The sequence below is a fragment of the Protopterus annectens genome, chromosome 17.part0, assembly GCF_019279795.1.
Source record: "Protopterus annectens isolate FY-2018-M chromosome 17.part0, PAN1.0, whole genome shotgun sequence".
NCBI lineage: Eukaryota > Metazoa > Chordata > Ceratodontiformes > Protopteridae > Protopterus > Protopterus annectens.
Window position 1 is genome coordinate 701926215 of NC_056751.1, and position 22549 is coordinate 701948763.

Consider the following 22549-nt stretch of genomic DNA (forward strand, 5'->3'; position numbering starts at 1 on the left):
GCATACCATGAGGGAGCACTTTCATTGGGAGAGCCAGGATTACTCAGAATCTAAGAAAAGGCTCAGAGATTTTCTTTTACTTCCCCAGCACAGGCCCCTTGCTATTCCCCCCCCCTGTTCTGGACATTGTGGATGATGTTTTTTCAGAGTCCGGCCTGTCTCCAGGCTCCATAGCCCCTGCACCAGTTAAGCCAGACAGATACTACAGGGTTCCAGATTCCCATAAATTTTTATATAAAAACCCTGCGGCTGACCCAGAAACCATATCTCAGGGTCCTAAGGGTGTCAAGGCTTCCAATGCAAAAAACCCTGTCCCCTCTGATAGAGATTCAAGGGCACTGGACAGATGGGGGAAAAAAGTTTACACTTCTGCTACTTTGGCCGTAAGGGCCTTAAATTGTCAATTTCATATGCTTACATATCAGCAATACTTAATGTCACTATTAAAACAGAAAATGTTGACTAATTCTGAATGTCCAGACAACAAGGAAATGCAGGATTTATTGCATGCAGCTGAACAAGTGGGAAAGCATACTTTGCAATGTGGTTTTGATTCTTTGGAGGCCTCTTGTAGGGCTGCTGTAACGGGTTCTGTGATTAGAAGGCATGCTTGGTTAAAGGAACAGAGTCTGCCTGATCATGTTAAAGCAAAATTATTAGATGCTCCTTTACAGCATGATATTTTGTTTGGTGTTAAGGCAGAAGAGGTGTTGAAGAAAATGGAGGATAAAGCGAAATCTATGCAAACAGTTAAAGATTTTTTTACAGGTACAGCCACCCAGATTTAGCAGGAACTGGCCTTCAAAAAATTGGTTCTTTCCAGTATCAGACAGGCCACAAAGAGGCAGATACAGACGCCCTAGAGGCAGAGCCCAGCCCCAAGGCTCATACAAGCCTAAACATTGGGGTGTTTCTACCTCCAAAAGCGGAGAAGACAAATCTCAACCTTATAGGAAACAGTCACAATGACTTTCCTTTACCAGTACCAAGCACTTTCGTTTCGGAAGCCCCCTTGGGGGAAAACTAGCACTTTTTCAACAAAACTGGCACATGATTACCCAGGACAAATGGATCTTGAATATAGTGTCTCAGGACTACAGGTTCCACTTTCACACCCTGCCAAAGGCAAGAGGCATGCCAGACATGCCACACAATCAATGGGCAGAGGCACAAAAGCAAGTTTCTTCCCTCATGGACATGGGGGCCATTCAGCGAGTACCACATCAGGAGCAGGGACAAGGATTTTACTCACGACTTTTCTTGGTGCCCAGAAAGGACAACGCCTGGAGACCAATACTGGACCTGTCTATTCTAAACACTTTTCTGGAAGTTCCAAAATTCAAAATATTAACTCTGCAGCAGCTTCTGCCCATGCTGGGCAACAAGGCTTGGCTTGTAACTCTGGACCTAAAAGAGGCATACCTGCATGTTCCAATCAGACAATATTGCAGAAGATACCTCAGATTCATAGCTGGCTCAATGCACTACCAATTCTCTGTGCTGCCCTTTGGCTTATCTACTGCGCCCAGGGTCTTCACAAAATGCCTGGCACCAGTAATTGCTTTCTGCAGACAAAGAGGAATTGAGATATATCCCTACTTGGACGACTGCCTTATTCAAGCAGAGAAAAAGGACATTTTACTGAAACATCTGGCGTTTGTAAAAAGATTGCTAATTTGCCTAGGGTACACAGTAAACGAAAAGAAATCAAAACTAGTACCCTCTCGAGAGATAATATTCCTGGGTGCAAGCTTAAATACAACTGCCCAGATGGCTTATCTCCCGCCAGACAAAGGCAACCGACTTCTTACTTCAAAATGTTGGCAACAAAGACCCAGCTATCTGCAAGAAAAATTCTGCAGGCTTTGGGCTTCATGGCATCCTGCATTCTGCTAATTCCATATGCCAGACTGCATATGAGGAAACTACAGTGGTATCTAAAAAGTGTTTGGACTCAACATTGCCACAGCCTGGAAACATTAATAACCCTCATTCCTTGCCTGCAACAGGAATTTTGATGGTGGGCACAGGCCTGTCACCAAAACAAAGGACAGCCATTCACCCTACCCCCAGCCAGCCAGTCAATAACAGCAGATGCATCAGACTATGCCTGGGGGGGTCCCACATTGCAGGAAAATGTATTCAGGGCACATGGTCCACAAGCCAAATGCATCTTCATATCAATCAAAAAGAGATGCTGGCTGTTTAGAATGCCCTGACAGCTTTCAAGGATCTACTTCTTCCAGGAAAACTACTGATAAAGACGGACAATACTACAGTCATGTGGTACATAAGCAGGGAGGCACACATTCCTACCCCCTCTGCAGACAAGCCATGATTTTGTGGGACACAGCATTGACTTATCAAGCACAATTCCTGCCAGGAAAGAAAAATACTCTGGCAGATAAACTAAACAGAAACCTCACAGATCCCCACGAGTGGCAACTGGATCCACAAGTCTTCAGCATGATAACAAAGAAATGGGGATGCCCGGACATAGATCTATTTGCCTCCCCTCACAACTGCCAGCTACAGAGATTCTGCACAAGGACTTATCACAAGCAAGCATGGAAAGTGGATGCTCTATCATTCAGGTGGAAAACCCTAACAGTATATGCCTTTCCTCTCCTGCCTCTCCTCCCCAAGGTATTCCTAAAGGTCAGACGAGAAGCCAAAAATTATTCTGATTGCCCCAGACTGGCCCCACCAGCACTGGTATCCAATCCTAAAAAGCTTGTCTCAAGGCCCAGCCTGGACATTACCTCTGATTCCTCACTTACTGACTCAACGAAACAATCAGATTTGGCACAGCCAACTCGGGACCCTATATCTGGCAGCATGGCGGATAATGTAGCCATTCATAACACAACTCTCTGTAAAGCAGTGATGGATGTTATTTTGGAGGCCAGGAGGCCCAGTACCAGAAAATCTTATGCAGAAAAATAGAAGAGATTCTGTGCCTGGAACCAGGCACAAGGAATTGACACGACTGTACCAAATATTCCTCAGATTTTACAATACCTAACTGAGATGCTGGACAAAGGCCTATCTTTTTCATCAATTAAAATCCATGCCTCTGCCATTTCAGCTCATTACAATACGGAACCACCTATTTTTTCACATCTGTTGCTAAGACAGTACCTCAGAGGGGCCAAAAATATAAGACCCCCAAGGAGAGCACCAATACCTGCATGGGACCTCAATTATGTCTTGGAAAAACTAACACTGCCACCTTTTGAGCCAGCCAACACAGCTGAAATAAATTTATTATGGAAAACAGCTCTGCTCCTAGCAATAACCTCTGCAACATGAGTCTCAGAGTTACAGGCACTCGTGGCTGTGGAACCTTTTATCATTTTTCATCCAGACAGGGTTTCTCTGAGGACAAACCCTACTTTTATGCCTAAGGTAGTGTCCAGTGTGGCCGTTAACCAAACAATTCATTTGCCCACCTTTTATCCAAACCCACAGAATAAGGTTGAGAGACTCCTGCATTCTTTGGACATACACAGACAGCTACACTTCTACTTGGACAGAACTAAAGCTTTCAGAAAGACTGAGCAACTTTTAGTGGCATATGCTGCAGGATCACAAGGAAAGGCTATCTCAAAGCAGACTATTTCAAAATAGATAGGCCACTGCATTTGTTTCTGCTATTCACAACATGGCAAATCAGTGCCTAAAGGCATTAGGCCACATTCAGCCAAAGCAGCATCCACTTCAGCAGCTTTCCTCAGAGGAGTACCAACCAAATACATTTTAGAGGCTGCAACTTGGAGTTCAGTGCACACTTTTACCAAGCACTACCACTTACCTCTCTACTCTCAATCCAGAGCAGGCTTCACCACTGCAGTTCTGCAGGGCCTTATAGCCTCTCCTAATCCTATTTAGACCCAGCCACCCAACCTCAGCTTTGGGATTCAACCAAAGTGTAATGACTGCAACAGTGAAACACGATGAACATAGTACAGTTGTGTACCTACCATAAATGTAGATGTTAGAGTGTATTCACTGTTGCAGTCCAGGTTACCCTTCCACCATCCCCCTTTTCTTTGCTGGGACTTATCTGTACTTCTCTATCCTATACAACCTATGTGGTGTATTTGCTTGTAGATGAAGGAAATGTTTATTGTTGTGCATGCATACTTATTGGCATAATTTTTAGCCTTCCAATATGGGGGCACCTGACATCTGGGGCAAGAAAAACTGAAGAAAATGGCATTGGCTGCATCTTTTATACCCCCTGGTGCACTGACGTCAGGGAAGAGGCGACAGCCATCGACGCCGGACCTAGACTTTGGAATTCAGGCTGACTGTGGGTAGCCTGCCAGCAGGATAACCCAAGTGTAATGACTGCAACAGTGAATACACTGTAACATCTACATTTATGATAGGTACACAACTGTACTTTTCTGCTATTTGCACCATGGTAAACCTGTGCCAAAGTGGATCAGGTCCCATTCCACCAGGGCTGCCTCTACTTCAGCAGCTTTTCTCAGAGGGGTCCCTACCAAAGAAATTCTAGAAGCTGCTACTTGGAGCTCTGTTCATATGTTCCCAAAGCATTACCATTTACCTCTCTTCTCTAAATCCAGGGCAGGCTTTGCCACTGCAGTCTTGCAGGGCCTTGTAGTTGCCCCTAATGCTGTTTAGCTCCATCCTCCCATCCATAGCTTTGTGATTCTACCCAAATGTAATGACTGCAACAGTGAAACACGAAGAACATAGTACAGTTGTGTACACTTACCATAAATGTAGATGTTCGAGTGTATTCACTGTTGCAGTCTGGGTTAACCCACCTGCCATCCCCCATTCTATACATTTTCTTTCCTTCACTATACTCAAAAGCCTTTGTGGTGTATTTGCTTTTAGTTGAAGGTAAATTTTATGTTTCTAAGGTGCATTTATATATATTTACTATTTATTTATATATTTTTGCTCCCCATTTGGGGGGCACCTGATATCTGGGGCATGAAAAACTGATTAAAATGGCATTGGCTGCATGTTTTATATCCCTGACGGCCTGATGTCATGGAAGAGGAGACAGCAACCAACGCAGGACCCAAGACTTTGTTATTCAGGCCGACTGAGGGCAACCTGCTAGCAGATTACCCAAATGTAATGACTGCAACAGTGAATACACTCGAACATCTACATTGTGTACACAACTGTACTTTGTGATCCTCATTGCCCCATTCTGGCCTCGCCAAGTCTAGTTTCCCTCTCTCTGGTCTCATCTGTTGGCTCTCTCATGGACACTGGATCCAGGTCTGGATCTCATTTCTCATGTGTCAGGAATTCCCCATCCAGATCTGGACAGTCTAAAGCTCACTGCTTGGTTGCTCCAGTTCCCATGATTATCAGAAATCCCAGCTTATATTTTCCTGTTAAAAGAATTCTGGTGGCGGCTCATAAGTCTTCCACCATTTAAGTATACTATAGCAATTGGAAACATTTTTCTATATGGGCTTCGCAACTTGCATTGGATCCTTTTACTGCTCCTATTTCTGCGGTGTTAGAATTTTTATCAGGGAATTTTCAACAAGGTGCCAATTCCTCTACAGTTAAAGTTCAGCTGGCTGCAATTTCCAATTTTCATGTGGGGGAAAATAGGGCTTCCTTAGCATCCTCTAAGCTTTGCAAGACCTTCCTTAAAGGTTCCTTTCTTCTGAGACCACCATTGAAGGATCCTACGTCTCCATGGGATCCTACATTACTGCTTCAGGCTTTAGTTTTATCCAACCCTTGAACCTGCAGCTTCGGCGGATTTGCAATTTCTGTCATGGAGGGACTGCATTCTTAGTTGCCAGTACTTCTGCCAGGAGAGTGTCAGAACTTCAAGCACTATCAGTCAAGGCCCCTTATATGATTTTTCATAAGGACAGAGTATCTTTGCATCCTAACCCATTATTTCTTCCTAAGGTAGCATCAGAGGCCAACATTAACCAGATGATCATAAATTGCATTTGTTGGATTTACATAGACAATTACGTTTCTGTTTGCACATGACAAAACTTTTTTGTAAATCTGACCATTTCTTTTCTTATTCCAAATCCTTTTTAGGGAAACCAGTATCCAAAGCTACTATTGCCCGTTGCATTTCCCAGTGTATTATCCGGGCGTATTCTACCAGGAGAATTTCCCCGCCAGGTCAGGTGAAAGCACATTCTACCAGATCTATGGCCACTTCACCGGCTTTTTGGTCCAGAGTTTCACTGGATGATATTTGTTCTGCAGCTACTTGGGCTTCATCTCATACCTGCATCTCACGTTATAAATTGGATATCGTATCCAGGAACAGGGCATCCTGTACTCTGGAATATCCTTCCATGAGGGCCTCCCATGTGTTTAATAGCTGGGGACTCTGTCCCACAGGTTGAAGATCAAATGAAGACAGCTACTTCGGATAAAGAAGTTATGTATTCACTATAATGTTCCATCTGAGTAGTTGTTCTTCATTATTTTCAACCCCCCCCCCCTCCTTCCTCCGGCCTTGTCCACACAATATAAGGCTAGAAGGTGGAAACCTTTGAGGTGCCTTTTGTCCTTTCTTTGCTCAAACGTTTCTTCTCTAGTAGTGACAAGGTCCTTTTGGGTCGGGTATAAGTAATTGATTGGGCAGCAAACTCTTATCTGAAGGGAGGAAGGTGACGGGGGCATTATGGTTAAGGGGAGGAGCTTTGAGCTCAGACCAGATGCTGGATATACAGCCGAGTCGGATCCGATATGGATCCATAACCCACAGGTTGAAGACAAATGAAGAACAACTACTCAGATGGAATGTTATGGTGAGTACATAACTTCTTTTTTTAGTATATTGGCAAGCTAGAAGAGCATTAATGCCCATGCTTGAAATATTTGTATGTATGTAGGAGTGTTGTATTTTAACAAATTCTCTGGAGACTGTAATGTACTTTTAAACAGAGCACTTGTTTTTTCTGCCAGGTTTTAAGTTGTGTAAACTAGCTGATAACACATTTTCTGTGGAGAAATTCTGTTCACTTTTCCATTGTGGGGCTGCCATAGTGTTTTGAAATTGTTTTTTTACTGTGTTTTTCTCTGGACTAGTAGTTTTACCAGCATTTGCTGCTCGTCTTTCCATGGAAACAAGCACCATTTTCAGTTGCCCATGGAATATGATGTTCATCGTGCATACAGCTGCAGTCATAACAGATGGGTTATCCTGCCGTCAGGCGGGTCCTCTGTCGGCCGAATTCCAAAGTCTAGGTCCGGCGTCGGTTGTCTTCACTTCTTCCCTGACGTCAGTGCGGCAGGGGTATAAAAGAGCCAGCCGACGCCATCTTCTTCAGTCTTTCTTGCCGCGCGGTGCCCGAAGCAGAAGCCGTTCGCAAGTGCCAGTCGGCCAGTTCCTGAGATTTACGAAAATATTTCAGCCGAAGTCTTCTTGAAAGCTAAGTACCCCGTTGGGGAAACTTTTCTTGCCTCAGACCGATGTCAGACAGAGTTAATAATTGCATTTCATGTGGGAAGGAAATACCGCATAAGAATTTCCACTCTTTCTGTATTCCTTGCTTAGGCCCAGACCACGACGTCTCGGCCTGCCGTTTTTGTGCTAGATTCAACAAACGCACTATTAAGCATCGGGCGGAGTTCGCCCATCACTATTTTGGTAAAACATTTTATTATATTATGTCGTCGGATACTCCGACTCCTGTTTTGAGTAAAAGACGCAAAGATAAGGACTGACATACGAGGTCCGCGACTTCTACTAACACCACGCTAAGGCCGACTACAGGTTCTCCGGTTCTCAGCGAGGCGCCTACGCAGCCCCTGAGTACCGATGAAACTTCATTACCGGTGTCTTCTGTGCCCGAGGTCGCAGGCTCCTTGGCCTCCATTCCGACTACAGATACTGACGCCACTCTTGGCGGGGAAACTCAGAGCTTAGACAGACCTGCCACTTCTCAAGGTGTCTTCAGGCCTTCCTCCTTCTCTATTAAGGCTTTTACAAAATCTAAAGCAGCCATGAAAACTAAAAAAACAAGGACCTCAGACCCCCTCTCAAGGCCCCATGCCTAAAAAAACAGATGCTTAAAATGGCTGAGGATTTGATTACTCTTATCAGGGGTTCTCAACCCCCCTCGGACAAAAGACCCAGATTAGAGGAAGACGACCCTTCCTCAGATCAAGCCTCTATTACCCGTGAACATTCTGAGGACCCAGGAATATACATATTCTCCTTTTGAAGACTCTGATGCAGATGAGTCTATTCCCTCGGTCTCCCCCCCTGAGGGCTACTCTTTTGGGGAAACCCTACATACATTGAGGGAACACTTTCACTGGGAAGGCCAAGATTACTCAGATTCCAAGAAAAGGCTCAGGGATTTTCTCTTGCTCCCCCAGCATAGGCCTCTGGCTATCCCTCCTGTCTTAGATATATTAGATGATGTGTACACAGAAGCCAGCCTCAACCCAGATTCTTTACCTCCAGCTCCTGTTAAACCAGACAGGTATTACCGGGTTCCTGATTCACACCAGTTCCTATACAAAAGCCATACTGCTGACCCAGAAACTATTTCACAGGGTCCCAAGGGAATTAAGGCCTCTACTGCTAAAAACCCATTACCTTCAGAGAGAGATTCCAGAGCTTTGGAAAGGTGGGGGAAAAAGGTGTATACCTCTGTCACTTTAACCATGTGGGCATTAAACTGTCAGTTCCATATGTTAAAGTATCAGCAGTTTTTGTTATCTCAGTTGAAAAGCAAAATGACACAACCAGAACAACCAGATTTAAAAGAGTTGCAGGATTTGTTGCATAGTGCAGAGCAAGTGGGTAAACATACCTTGCAGTGTGGTTTTGATGCTTTAGAGGCCTCATGTAGAGCTGCTGTTACAGGGTCTGTCGTACGTAGACATGCTTGGCTCAAAGAGCAAGCCTTACCAGATCATGTCAAAGCTAAATTACTAGATGCACCTCTTCAAAAAGATGTATTGTTTGGTGTTAAAGCTGAGGAGGTACTAAAGAAAATGGAGGAAAAGGCGAGATCAGTGCAAACAGTGAAAGATTTCCTGCAGGTACAACCTCCACATTTCAGCAGAAACTGGCCTTCAAAAAATTGGTCCTTTCCAGCCACGGACAGACCTCAAAGAGGCAGATACAGGTGCCCGAGGGGTAGAGGGCAAATCTCAAGGATCATTCAGAGCCAGACAATGGCAAACACCAACCCCAAGAGGTGGAGAAGATAGATCACAGTCATTCAGAAAGCAGACACAATGACTTTCCCCTTTACCTGCCAAGCAAAGCTTTAATGGCAGCACCTTTAGGTGGAAAACTGGCATTATTCTCAAAAAATTGGCATATTGTCACAAGAGACAAATGGATTCTGGACATTATAGACAGAGGCTACAGATTCCACTTTCACACCCTTCCAAAAATGAGAGGCATGCCAAACCTGCCACAAAATCAAAGGGCAGAGGCACAAAAACAATTTCAGCTGTCATGGACATGAAAGCTATTCAAGAGGTACCTGCAAAAGAACAAGGTCATGGGTTTTATTCCAGACTATTCCTGGTACCAAGGAAAGACAAAGATTGGAGACCTATTTTAGACCTATCCATCCTAAATACATATCTACAGGTACCAAAATTCAAGATGCTCAAATAACAGCAGCTTCTTCCCATGCTGGGCAAAGAGTCTTGGCTGGTAACATTGGACCTCAAGGAGGCATACCTGCATGTCCCTATAAGACAAGATTGCAGAAGATGCCTCAGATTTCTTGCAGGTTCAACCCATTATCAATTCTCTGCATTGCCCTTTGGCTTATCTACTGCGCCCAGAGTGTTTACGAAATGCCTGGCATCAGTAATTGCCTTCTGCAGACTTCAAGGAATACAAATATACCCCTATCTGGACGACTGCCTGATCCAAGCGGACAGCAAGGACATACTTCTGAAACACTTGGCGTTTGTAATAAAACTGTTGAACTCTCTGGGATACACAGTCAACAAAAAGAAATCAAAACTAATACCCTCTCAAACAATAATTTTCCTGGGTGCCAGCTTGAATACAAACACCCAGATGGCCTACCTCACGCCAGACAAACAAGGGCAGCTATCTCAATACTTCAGAAAAATAGCAAACCTCACCAGGCTGACTGCAAGGAAAGTCCTGCAGGCTCTGGGATTCATGGCATCTTGCATCCTGCTGATCCCATGTGCAAAGCTGCATATAAGGAAACTTCAGTGGTACCTAAAAAACATATGGTCTCAACACAGCCACAGTTTGGAAACAATTATACCACTCATTCCATGTCTTCAAAAGGAATTTCTGTGGTGGGCTCAAGCATGCCAAAGAAAAATAGGTCTCCCTTTCTGCATACCTCAAGCAACTCAAATCATCACAACAGACTCCTCGGACTATGCCTGGGGGGCGCACATGACAGATCAGTGCATTCAGGGAAAATGGTCCCAAAAAGAGAAGCACTTACACATCAACCAAAAGGAAATGCTAGCAGTGCAAAATGCTATTATGGCCTTCAAAGACCTGCTGCATCCAGGCCAGCTATTGATAAGGACAGACAACACCACAGTGATGTGGTACATAAACAAACAGGGGGGAACTCATTCATAACCCCCTGTGCAGACTAGCCATGACCCTTTGGAACACAGCTCTGGAATTGCAAATCCAACTTCAGGCACAATTCCTGCCAGGGAAGGAAAACACACTGGCAGACAGCCTAAGCAGAAATATGACAGATCCACACGAATGGAAGTTGCATCCTCAAGTTTTCGCAATGATAACTCAGGCATGGGGACAGCCAGACATAGATCTCTTTGCTACCCACAGAAATTACCAAGTGAAAAAATTTTGCTCAAGGACCTACCATCCAATTTGAGCCAGCTGCTTCAACAGAACTACAGTACTTGTCATGGAAAACAGCCTTCCTTCTGGCTATCACCTCAGCACGCAGGGTTTCGGAACTACAGGCCCTCATGGCTGTGCAACCTTTCATCATTTTCCATCAGGACAGAGTTTCCTTACGAACCAACCCTACCTTTATGCCAAAGGTAGTATCCAGTGTAGCCTTGAATCAAACTATTCACTTACCTACCTTTTACCCTAACCCACAAAACAAAGGGGAAAGACTACTGCATTCCTTGGACATTCACAGACAACTTCGTTATTATTTGGACAGGACAAAGCCATTCAGGAAATCCGAGCAACTCTTTGTGTCCTATGCTACAGGTGCTCAAGGAAAGGCTATCTCCAAACAGACAATCTCAAAATGGATAGCCCACTGCATACGTTTTTGTTACTCATTTCATGGAAAAGCTGTGCCTTCAAGCATCAGATCCCACTCCACAAGGGCTACAGCTGCCTCTGCAGCTTTCCTCTGGGGGGGTTCCTACTAAGGACATTTTGGAAGCAGCCATTTGGAGTTCAGTGTACACTTTCTCCAAACACTATCACCTTCCACTTTACTCTAAATCTAGAGCGGGATTTGCCACAGCTGTTTTGCAGGGCATCCTTGCTCCTCCTAGTTCCACTTAGTGCCTGCCACCCCTACTTAGCTTTGGGATTCTACCCATCTGTTATGACTGCAGCTGTATGCACGATGAACATAGTACAGTTTTGTACCTACCATAAATGTAGATGTTCGAGTGCTCATACAGCTGCAGTCCAGGTTTCCCTCTCTCCATCCCCTCTTAGGACAGGCCTTATGACAAACACCTTCTCGTACAACCTATTCGGGGTATTCTTTTATGGTGTATTTGCTTGCAAACTACTGTTTTTTGATTATTCTACATTGCATGATTACATAAGTTTATGTTTTGCCTTCCTTCTGGGGGCACCTGACATCTGGGGCAAGAAAAACTGAAGAAGATGGCGTCGGCTGGCTCTTTTATACCCCTGCCGCACTGACGTCAGGAAGGAAGCGACGACAACCGACACCGGACCTAGACTTTGGAATTCGGCCGACCAAGGACCCACCTGACGGCAGGATAACTCATCTGTTATGACTGCAGCTGTATGAGCACTCGAACATCTACATTTATGGTAGGTACAAAACTGTACTTTGTCCCATGGTCGGTTTTTCTTCCAGCCACAGAAAAAAAAAAAGTTAAGCAAATAGCCTTTGCCACAATAGCAGGCTAGCAATTTGCCGCAGATGTCTGACTCTGATGTGGCCATTTGTTTTACCTCAGACCATTCATCTTTTACCCCAAATTCCTGTGGTGTAGCACCAGTAGCTACTGTAGAACGGGGTTAGCTGCGTCCTTTGTTTTATGGCTGTGTGATTTCAGAGTTCACCTTCATTTAATGTATTACTCTAATTATTTTTAGAACATTGCAGCAAGGGGAAAAAAAACTCCACTTGCTCTTGATGTCCATTGACAGCTCAGATACTGCTTGGACGTAATAATAGCTGACTGGCCTTCATCTTGCTGTTGCATAAATTATTTTAACTGTTTATTTTCTGTAACATAACTGGTTAATTCTTGCAAACAGATTAAAAACATGTATCTTATTAGTTAACTTTTTTGAATTATAGTATTTCTTACATTTTCCTGCAATTGCTCAAAGGTTTCTATTATCCTTATAGCTGTTAATCGTGAACATTTTGTACATTTCATATATATATGTTCCCTCCATCAAGATGAGCAGAGGCTTGTATATTATTACCCTTATTAAAACATCCTGAAACACCCTGGTGTAGCCCAAATGTTACCTTAATCTTTTGGTATCAGACAGGTTTGAAGCTTAAACAATTACAAGTCAATGCTAATGGTGTCAATATTCTACCCTTTTACTTCTGACAGCTTGTGGTTGTACACAAGTAGGAAGGTGTAGACACTTTAGACAGTGAGACTTCCCACCAAGATGTGCTTGGATGTCACTGTATACATTGAATGGTTCTGTCCCGAAAATGTACATGAAGCTGTTTCTGGGACCGGGCATCATTTTACAGCTGGCACTGTTTTTATTTATTTATTTTTTTATTTCAGCTTGCTCTCTTTTTTTCTGCAGTTTTTATTGAATGGGTGGCTGCAGGCAGTGCTAGGGCATATTGTAAAGCTAGGTTATCCTCAGTATGCTGGATATATATGCAACTGCTTTTGCAGGTAGAAGTAAGAATGAATGTTTTTTTACTGTGTGAAATGCAACAGGTAAACATTGCTGTACTCATGTAGTGCAATGCTATGTGTTAGTTCTGTGGCTTTTGTGATCACTCTCAGGTGACTCCATTAAATGTTGTTTGATTAAAGAAAAGAGCAAGCCAAGCATGACACAAGTTAGTCATAATCTGTATGAGGGGGTGGGTTGGTGTGGGGTGAGTTACCCCTAGCAGCAGGTGTCACAAGTTTAGAAACTAAAGATCCTTGCTTTAAACCAGAGTAATGTGGCAGCTGTGCTGGTACTAAATCAGTAGTTTTGAGCTTTCTGCAAATAATCACTGTTAACATTTTTTCCTTACACAGAATCTTGGGACTGTGATGAGAGCTGCACTGACCTCATTAAGGAAGACCCTTTATATGACATTTTCAAAGTTGATCAAGAGATTCGGCAGTCGATTACAGATGAAAGTACCAGAGAAACAGCAAGTGGAGGTTTCCCACCAAGAAAGGTTCACCACACTGTACCACCTGCTGATAATGTTATCAGTAAAAACAAATCCCCTGCAACTGATCATGTGGGGTTGGACTCCATCTCTGACAACAAAGATGGTGGCAATCAGAATGGCTATATGGCACCGAAAAGTGTTACCAAAACTGAAGAAAGCGGCAAGGTTTACGTTTCTACCCATAAAGGTCAGTGATCAGAGTTTAGATTGTGTCTTGTCTGTTTTTCCTTTTTGTGTATTTAAATGAAAGTTGCATACCTAGATAAGTTCAATACAAATGTGTTTGGTATTTCTTTTACACGTAAACTTAATAGTCTTGTAAGTTTTAGATGTTTTACGGTTATGTCCAGACCACTGTGTTCAGGAGATACACTGCAAAGTATCACTTCTCCTGGCAATGAGTCCATATCCCAACCACTTTTGTCATTTCCTTACTTTGTTTTTCTAGGCACAGCGGTTGTGCCTGGATGAAGAATTATGCAAATTCTCCAAGGGAAATAGTAGGCTAAATAGATAGGGTTATAAGGCTGTAGACCTTAGAGTCCCTGAAAAGGGTAGTTGATCAGCTCATCTTATTAATAAAAAAAGCTATGCCCTTGCAATCGGGAGGGGGGGCACTGGGTGACATGGGAAAAGATAATGTTTTCATTGTCATTTAGTGTGTTGCCTCTGTGGAAGCAGTTTCCACACTTCTGAGGAAACAAGGTGCATCATATTGAGTGATGATGTTTTGGGGAGCATTTTGAGATAGATCTCTGAAAAATAACTTACAGGAGCATGGAGCCTCATTGACTGATTCTGTTTAGGTACAAGATGGCCCTACTTTATGTAACAGTAAGCTGTTAGAGACACTTCATTCATCATGTGATTAGTGAACACACGTCTGTTGTAGAACATCAGACTGTTGTAATGATGGCACAGTGGTGCAGCGGTAGGGTTGTCACCTCACAGCAAGCGGTTCTCCAGTTCGATTCTTGGCTGGGATGTCTTCTGTGAGGAGTCTGCATTTCCTCCCTGTGTTCATGTGGGTTTCCTCCCTTGTTACAAAGACATATCTAGAGTGTTTCTCCCAGGGCCGCCTCTGAAAATTGGCTTTGTTCCAAGTTGGACTTTCCCGGTAAACAAATGTTAAATAAATAAAAATAAATAATGAAAATGTTTTTGTTATATGATGTCCCTCTAACAAATGCTACACAAACCAGACAAGTAGAAAAATTAGGGTAAGAGTTCAAGAACTTGTCAGGGACTTAGAAAATGCATCCTTAGTATTCCCTGCACCTACTAAGATATCTGTCATTCCCACTGCTGCAGTAGCCTTCGGGTTGCATTCTGCTAAGGTTACTGCAACCAGCCAGCTTCCCAAAGCATTAACCCCTTTCCCACAGTCACCCTGGCTGATTGTAGGCTAAGCCCTTTTGGAGGGAACTGTATAAGCAGCCAGAGTGACTAAGACGTCATTACTTCCTTGACACCTCATGAAATTAGAGGTCTCCATTGGGGCAAGAGCTATCATTTCATCTTTTTCTGTGACAGATAAGCCTCCTTTGAAGAACCCTTCCTCACAAAAACATATTTATTATTTGATCTGATGTTATTTTCATTCCTTCATCAATGAGTGGGTTTGATTTCGATCCTCTGATCTGACTCTGCCACTTAGGATCCGACTCTTGAGTTATCTCAGATCTTGTTTGCCGCCCTTCAGGTTCAGATGAGATTTAGATTTCTTGAGCTCGTAGTGCGTTTAGTTTGTGAATACATTTGTATTTCTTCTCTTTAACCTTTGTTTCTTTATAATTATTTATTTAACATTTGTTTACCAGGAAAGTCTTGAGTGGGACAGAGCCCACTTTCAGCGGAGGCCTGGGGAGAAACACTCCAGATGTATGTCTTTGTGATGTGGGTGGAAATCCAAGCACCTGGACACCCACATGAACACAGGGAGAACAGGGAGACTCCATACAGAAGGCATACCAGCCAAGAATCAAACCAGAGAACCTCTTGCTGTGAGGTGACAATGCTAACTGCTGCACCACTGCACCGCCCTTTACCTCCTTTCTACACTTTCTTGCTACCGGGAATTACGTTTTTTTCTTGTAATTTTAGTTACCATTGTTGGTAACTCTTCTACCTCAATTACCGCGCTTTGACTTATTTTCTGTCATGCCGTTGTTAGTATTAAAACTTCCCTTTTTCTTCCAACAGTATTATATATCTGTGTAACTGTAAAAAAATGTTTCCTTCCCTTTTCCTTTATTTGTAGGCACCGTCATTTGCAGCTTTACAGTATGGCTGATGTGTCTACTGGGTTCAAAAAGTGCACTTCACATGGGCATAAGATCCCCAGCTCTTATGGCCACAGGGAGTGCGTTTATTGGCTGGGCCTGGCACACTTGGCTACCTCCTGCTCCTTTTGTGCGGCCTTTAATGCCAGGGCCATTAGCGCAAGGAGAAACAAGCTTATCTTAAAATGTCTCTTTCCAGCTTCTGCTCCTTCCTCTGATACTTCATCATCAGGGGCTCAAACCCCCTCTCACAAATCAAAGGAGCCCACAGAGTACCGAAAATGCTCCTCTGCGTGATCTCATAAGTCAGCACTTCGAAGAAGGTTTCAAAGAGTTCAGATCTGAAGTCTTTGGATTTGACCTCTACTGTTACCAAGTTTCCTTGGCTCCACAGTCCAAGGTTTCCCCCGGAGCTGGTATCCCTAAGGTTGAGATCTTTTATTCTTCGGGAGACCCCTAAAAAGTCTTCCAGGCCACCTTCCACTTCTTCCTCCTTTAGGTCCTCCTGAAGTTTTTCAGTGGCGGGGTGGATAGGATGATAAGAAATTCTTCAGAACACCTATCCAGATGGGGGTCTTGTTGGCTCCATCTCTCATCAGATCTATTTTCCTTAAATCTTCTTTCCATTCTGTTATTGCTCCTTCTTCAATCCAACCTGCCATTTCGGAGCCCTCTGATTCGAGATCCCTGTGAGTTGAACCGTTGGATCTGAAGATTCTTCTGTCTTCCACTCCAGTGACTTCCCTGATCCGATTGGCTCCTACCCCTCTGGAGCATGATGGTTCTCGGAGCTGAAGTGTTGGCGTTGGATCCAGGGGGTTGACTTTGACTCCAAAGCTTTCAGAACAGTCAGTTCCCTTCGAGGCTTTGGCATTTGACAGCTCTGCTCTGATTCCTCTGTCTAAGCAGAGTGTCAGGGAGGGCCTTGGATCTTCTGCTCCAGAAATCCCTGCTCCAGTTAGATTGTCCTTGGATTCTCCTGGTCCTCCTGCCTTCGAGGTGATGAAGAGGGTTATCTCTCACCCCAGAACAGTTTTGACTCTTGTGCTGTCAGATCCATTCCCTGTTTCCTTCTCAGATCCTGTGTCTGAGTCTAATCATCTTACACCTTAGGGGCAGCCACCTGGATGAGCTTCCAAGCAGTTCCCACTAGGGAGCTGTCTGCGTCTTCTGAGAGACTTTTCCAAAGCATCCCACTGAATAGGTTCCTTGGAAGAGGTCATGCAAGAGAATGCACTTGGATTTCCCACAGAAATCCCTTACAGATGACACTGATTTTGATAAAGGGGGAAGGGTCCCCAGATCTACACCTGAGGATGTGTCATTTGGAGACATCCTGGAGATCATTCCCAGGAGGAATCTGTGTTTTTGGAAGCCATCAGGTCTGGACCACCTATGTCTTGCATTACCCCACCTGCAAATGAGCTTATGGACCTCATCTCTCACAGGGCATGGAAAAAGCCGGATTTTGGGGAACTGATCCCCAAATGTGTATACAAGATTTTGAGTGCTCCCTCTGACAGACAGCACTGGACCAAGGGAATTCCTGTAGTTACCATGGTTTGTGCTGTAGCTACTAAAATGGAGCTAGCTGAACAGAGCTCCACTGTCTGTCCTCCTAATAGGGAGTTTAGAGCATTGGACAGGTTTGGGAAGCAAGTGTAAGCTTCAGCAGCCTTTGCTTTATGGTCGCTGAATTACCTGGCACATTTCACTAGGTTACAAAGGGACTTAGTTAAGGAACTCTGTAACTCTACCCCTGGGTCATTGTCTGCAGTGGAAGAAAAGTAATTTTCTTCCCGACTGGCCGCCCTGCAGTCCATTAACAGCACATCCATGAGGTTAATCTTGCATACAGCTGAAGATTCCTCACTGGCGATTGGTTCAGGCAAAGCAATTAGGAGACATGCCTGTTTGCAGTTGTGTGGTTTTGCGGAACCCTTCTAGGAGTCATTCATCAGTGCTCCCTTTGATTTATCAACTTTGGGCCGGCAGATAGTGACGCTTTTCTGCAGTGAGAAAGATGGAAAGACCTTGTCTGCCATGGGAATCTGATTTGCTACCCCGCAGAGACTCTATTCTAGGAATCAACACAATGGTAAAAAGTTGTGGTTCAAGAAATTTCAAGGACCTTTCCAAGAGTCACACGGAGACTTTTCCTTTGAGGCAGGGAGGAATAGATACAATGGAAGGTGCCTCCCACGCAGCAGAGGGAGTTTGCAGAATCAAGGGTCTCAGGATTCCTTCTTGGACAGATCTTTTCAGTGCTCCTGAAAGTTTTCTGACTGTCTCTCTCTGGACCCAGTCCAGGGTCCTTGCACCTAAAAGCCTGGATAGCCATCACAAAAGATTCATGGGTGCAAATGGTCGTATCCAGAGGATATTTCATTTTCTTTTTACAAGTTCCCCAAAAGAGAAGAAAATGTTTGATGTTCCACCCAATCAGAGGGAGTTAGCAGCTCTAGACATTCAAAAGTTGTTGGACAAAAGTCATCCAAGAGGCCCCCCCCAGACCAAAGAGCATCCAGAATTTATTCAGGATTCTTTTTATTGCCAAAGAAAACAGGAGACCAGAGACACACATTTTGGATATCTGTTATCTGAACCGTTTTGTAAAGAATTCCTAATTCCGGATGGTCACGGTTCAGTTCGTTCTGCTTCTCCTATAGAAGGACTGCTGGAATGTATTCTATCGATCTTCAAGATGTGTGTTATCACATCAAAATGAACAGGCGCCCTCAAAGATACCTATGCTTCAGGCTGGGAGCCAGTCATTACCAGTTCAGAGCACTGCCCTTCGGTCTCACCACAGCCCCCAGGCTGTTCACCAAATGCAAATCAGGCGTCTTCTGGAAAGAGCCAGGGGTTACTTGCTCTGACTATCTCACACTCTGGGAATTAACATCAATATGGCTAAGTCACAGTTTCATCCACTTCAAGTCTTTGAGTTTATAGGCGCTTGTCTAGACACAGTCAATTGTGTAGCTCTTCTGTCTCAAAACAGAGTTCTTAGTCGTATGTCAGGCAGGTTCTTTGTCATCCTTCTCCCCCAGCAAAAATGGTACTCACAGCTCTAGGGTCGATGGCTGCTGCAATAACTTTGCTACCTACTGCTTGTCTTCATATGAGAATTCTTCAGTGGACTCTAGCAGTGCAGTGGTCTTATCAACATCCATTTTGACACTGATAAAATTATCCCAGGTTTGCCGAAAATCCCTGCTGTGGTGGATACACTCCGATGAGATTTATCAAGGATGTCCATTTATACTTCCTCCCCCGAATGCCAAGTTGACCACTGATGCCTCCCAGTTAGGGTGGGGGAGAGATTACTTGGGATGGACCATTCAAGGCACATAGTCCCTAGAAGAGACCAATTTGCATATGAATGCCTTAGAGATGAGAGTGATGCTTCTAGCATTGCAGGCCTTTCAGAGCTCTCTTCCACTAGGAACTATTGCTGATCAAATGGACAACATTTCGGTAGTCTAGTACATCAACAAGCAGGGGGGAACCAGATCTTATCCTGTTTGCCAAGAAGCAACAAGAGTTTGGCAGTGGGCGATATCCTCCAGCCTCTTTCTTATAGCAATGCACATACCTAGAAGTCCAGCATCTTAGAGGACAAGTTCAGCAGGACCATCTTGATGCCTCATGAGTGGTGTGTGTCAGTCAGTGGCACAAATGGGGTCTGCTGTGCTGCGATCTATTCACTTCTCTGCTCAACAGCAAATGCAGCAGGTTCTTTGCCTAATTCCCCTTCAGCACATTCACTGAGAGATGCTCTAGTCCATGTTTTGCCCTCTGGTCTCCTTTATGCTTGCCCTCTCCTGCCTCTAATCCACAAATTTCTTAAGAAAGCACTCCAGTTGAGGAGAAAAGTAATCCCCATTGCTTCCTCCTTGCCTCAGCAAGTGTGGATGTCCTTCAAGAATGCAACTGCAGTCATAACATGTGGGTTGTCCTGCCTCAGGCAGCCCTCGGTCGGCCGGATTCCAAAGTCTGGGTCCGACGTCGGCTGATGTCGCATTTCTCTCCGACGTCAGAGCGGCTGGAGTACATAAGCATCAGCCGACGCCATTTTCTTCAGTCTTTCTTGCCGCGCGGTGCTAGAAGCAGTTCGCAAGTGCTGGTCAGTCAGCTCCTGTATTCTTCGATTCCGAAGTCATCAAAAAAGCTAAGTACCCCGTTGGGGACCTTTTCTTGCCTCAGCCGATGTCAGAAATTACTGAAAAAGTTAACAATTGTCTTTCTTGTGGTAAACAAATACCTCATAAGGATTTCCACTCTTACTGTCTACCTTGCCTTGGCCCAGACCACGACGTCTCGGCCTGTGTAGCCTGTGCTCGCTTCAACAAGCGCACCCTCAGGTGCCGGGCGGAGTTCGCTGAAGACTTTTTCGGCGATAAATTTGCCTACACCATGCCGTCGGAACTTCCGACATCGCAAACTCCCAAGAAGTGAAAAGACTGGGACCGACATCCTCGGCCCGCGTCTACCACCGACTCCACGCCAAATCCTACCGCGAGTGCTCCGGTTCCCTCTGCCAAATCCTACCGCTCCGAACTGAAGACACCGCATTACCGACGACTCCGATTCCGGACATCACTCCGCCAGTTATCGATTTTCCTCCGGATACCGAAACCGAGGAAATGCCCGAGACCATTGCTGTAGACAAGGTCACTCCTGCATGTGGAGCTGCCAGGCCTCCTATGGCCATATCTATTAAGGCCTACACTAGGGCTAAGACATCCAGCAAAACAAAGCATATTACTACTAAAACCTTACCTCAGCCTACTCCAGAGACACAGATTATGTCTATGGCTGCTGACTTAATTTCTATGATTAGAGGTTCACAGGCCCATCCAGAGAGAGGATCCCAGCCTCCTTCTGATAAAAGGCCCCGGGTTGAACCCTCCGACCCTATCCCTTCAGATGAAGATTCTGAGGGCTCTGTCCACTCTGATAGCCAGGAAGAGCTCTTCCAGACCTATGAGGACTCGGATGCAGAGGATTCCATTCCCTCGGCCTCCCCTCCTGAGGATATTTCTTTTGGGGAAGTTCTGCATACCATGAGGGAACATTTCAAATGGCAAGGACAGGAATATTCTGATTCCAGGAAATGCCTTAGGACTTTCCTTAAAGAAGCCCCAGCACAGGCCCTTAGCTATTCCACCTGTACTTGATGTTTTGGATGATTTATTTTCTGACTCTAGTGCTACCCCTGACTCTCTTCCTCCGGCTCCAGCCAAGCCAGACAGGTATTACAGGGTCCCAGAAACACATTCCCATTTATTCTGGGCCCATTCTGCTGATTTGGAAACTATTTCACAGGGGCCTAAAGGAGTTTCTGCTTCCACCTCTAAAAATCCATTGCCCTCCAACAGGGAAGCTAGGTCATTAGAGATGGGGCAAAAGGTTTACACATCCACTACCTTATCTATGAGAGCTTTGAATTGCCTTTTTCATATGTTACAATATCAGGATTTCCTGTTAGAAGATTTACAAAAAACATTAGCCACTCCTGATCCTTTAGACAGGAAGGCTTTGCAGGAAGCTGTACATAACACTCAACAAGTAAGCAATCACTTCCTGCAGTGTGGATATGATGCACTGGAAGCTTCATGTAGGGCAGCTATGACAGGGGCAGTCATTCGTAGGCATGCATGGTTAAAAAATCAACCTCTACCAGATCATGTAAAGGCAAAACTTCTGGATGCACCCTTGGAAAAGAACAAGCTTTTTGGTGCTAATGCTAAGGATGTGTTAAAGACCATCGAAGAAAAAGCAAAATCAGTTCAGACGGTGAAAGATTTCCTCCAGGTTCAACCCCCTAGATTCAGTAGGAATTGGCCTTCAAAGAACTGGTCCTTTCCAAACCCAGAAAAGTTTCAAAGGGGTAAAAACAGACGTGGCCGAGGAAGAGGCCAATACAGAGGCCCTTACAGGGGACGACAATGGCAGCCAGGAAACCAAAGAAGTGACGCAGGGGTTTCTCCTGCCCCACAGCCACAATCTCAATGACTTTCCTCTACCTCCGCCTACCAGGGAACAAATAGAAGCTCCCTTGGGCGGGAAATAATCTTTGTTTGCAGAAAACTGGCACAGACTGACAAAGGACAAATGGATTTTGGACATTATAAACCGAGGCTACAGGTTCCATTTTCATACCTTGCCAAGAAAACAAGGCATTCCAAACCTGCCACAAAACCAGAGGGCAGAGGCTATCAAGCAAATCACTCTGCTGACTCAAATGAAAGCAATAGAAAGAGTTCCACAACAAGAACAAGGCCAGGGGTTTTACTCAAGACTGTTCCTTGTTCCAAGAAAAGAATCTCAATGGAGACCAATACTGGACTTGTCCGCATTAAACACCTTTCTCATAGTACCAAAGTTCAAAATGCTGACTCTACAGCAACTCCTTCCCATGCTGGGCAAGGGGTCTTGTCTGATTACTCTGGACCTCAAGGAGGCATACCTGCATGTCCCTATCAGACACAGCTGCAGAAGATACCTCAGATTTCTTGCAGGGCCAGAGCATTATCAATTCTCAACATTGCCATTTGGCTTATCTACTGCGCCCAGAGTATTCACAAAATGCCTGGCTTCAGTAATTGCTCATTGCAGGCTCCAGGGGATACAAATTTACCCGTACCTGGACGACTGCCTCATACAAGCTCATAC

At 44.6% G+C, this 22549-nt stretch overlaps 1 protein-coding gene across 1 annotated transcript in view; it reads left to right on the forward strand.

The window, feature by feature from the left end:
- Nucleotides 1-22549, forward strand: part of LOC122791502 (nucleolin-like) — a 666377-nt gene that overhangs the window by 41098 nt on the left and 602730 nt on the right. The window contains exon 2 of the mRNA XM_044059243.1: nucleotides 13444-13773. Within this exon, the coding sequence (XP_043915178.1) occupies nucleotides 13444-13773 (330 nt within the window). The remainder of the gene's footprint in view (nucleotides 1-13443; nucleotides 13774-22549) is intronic.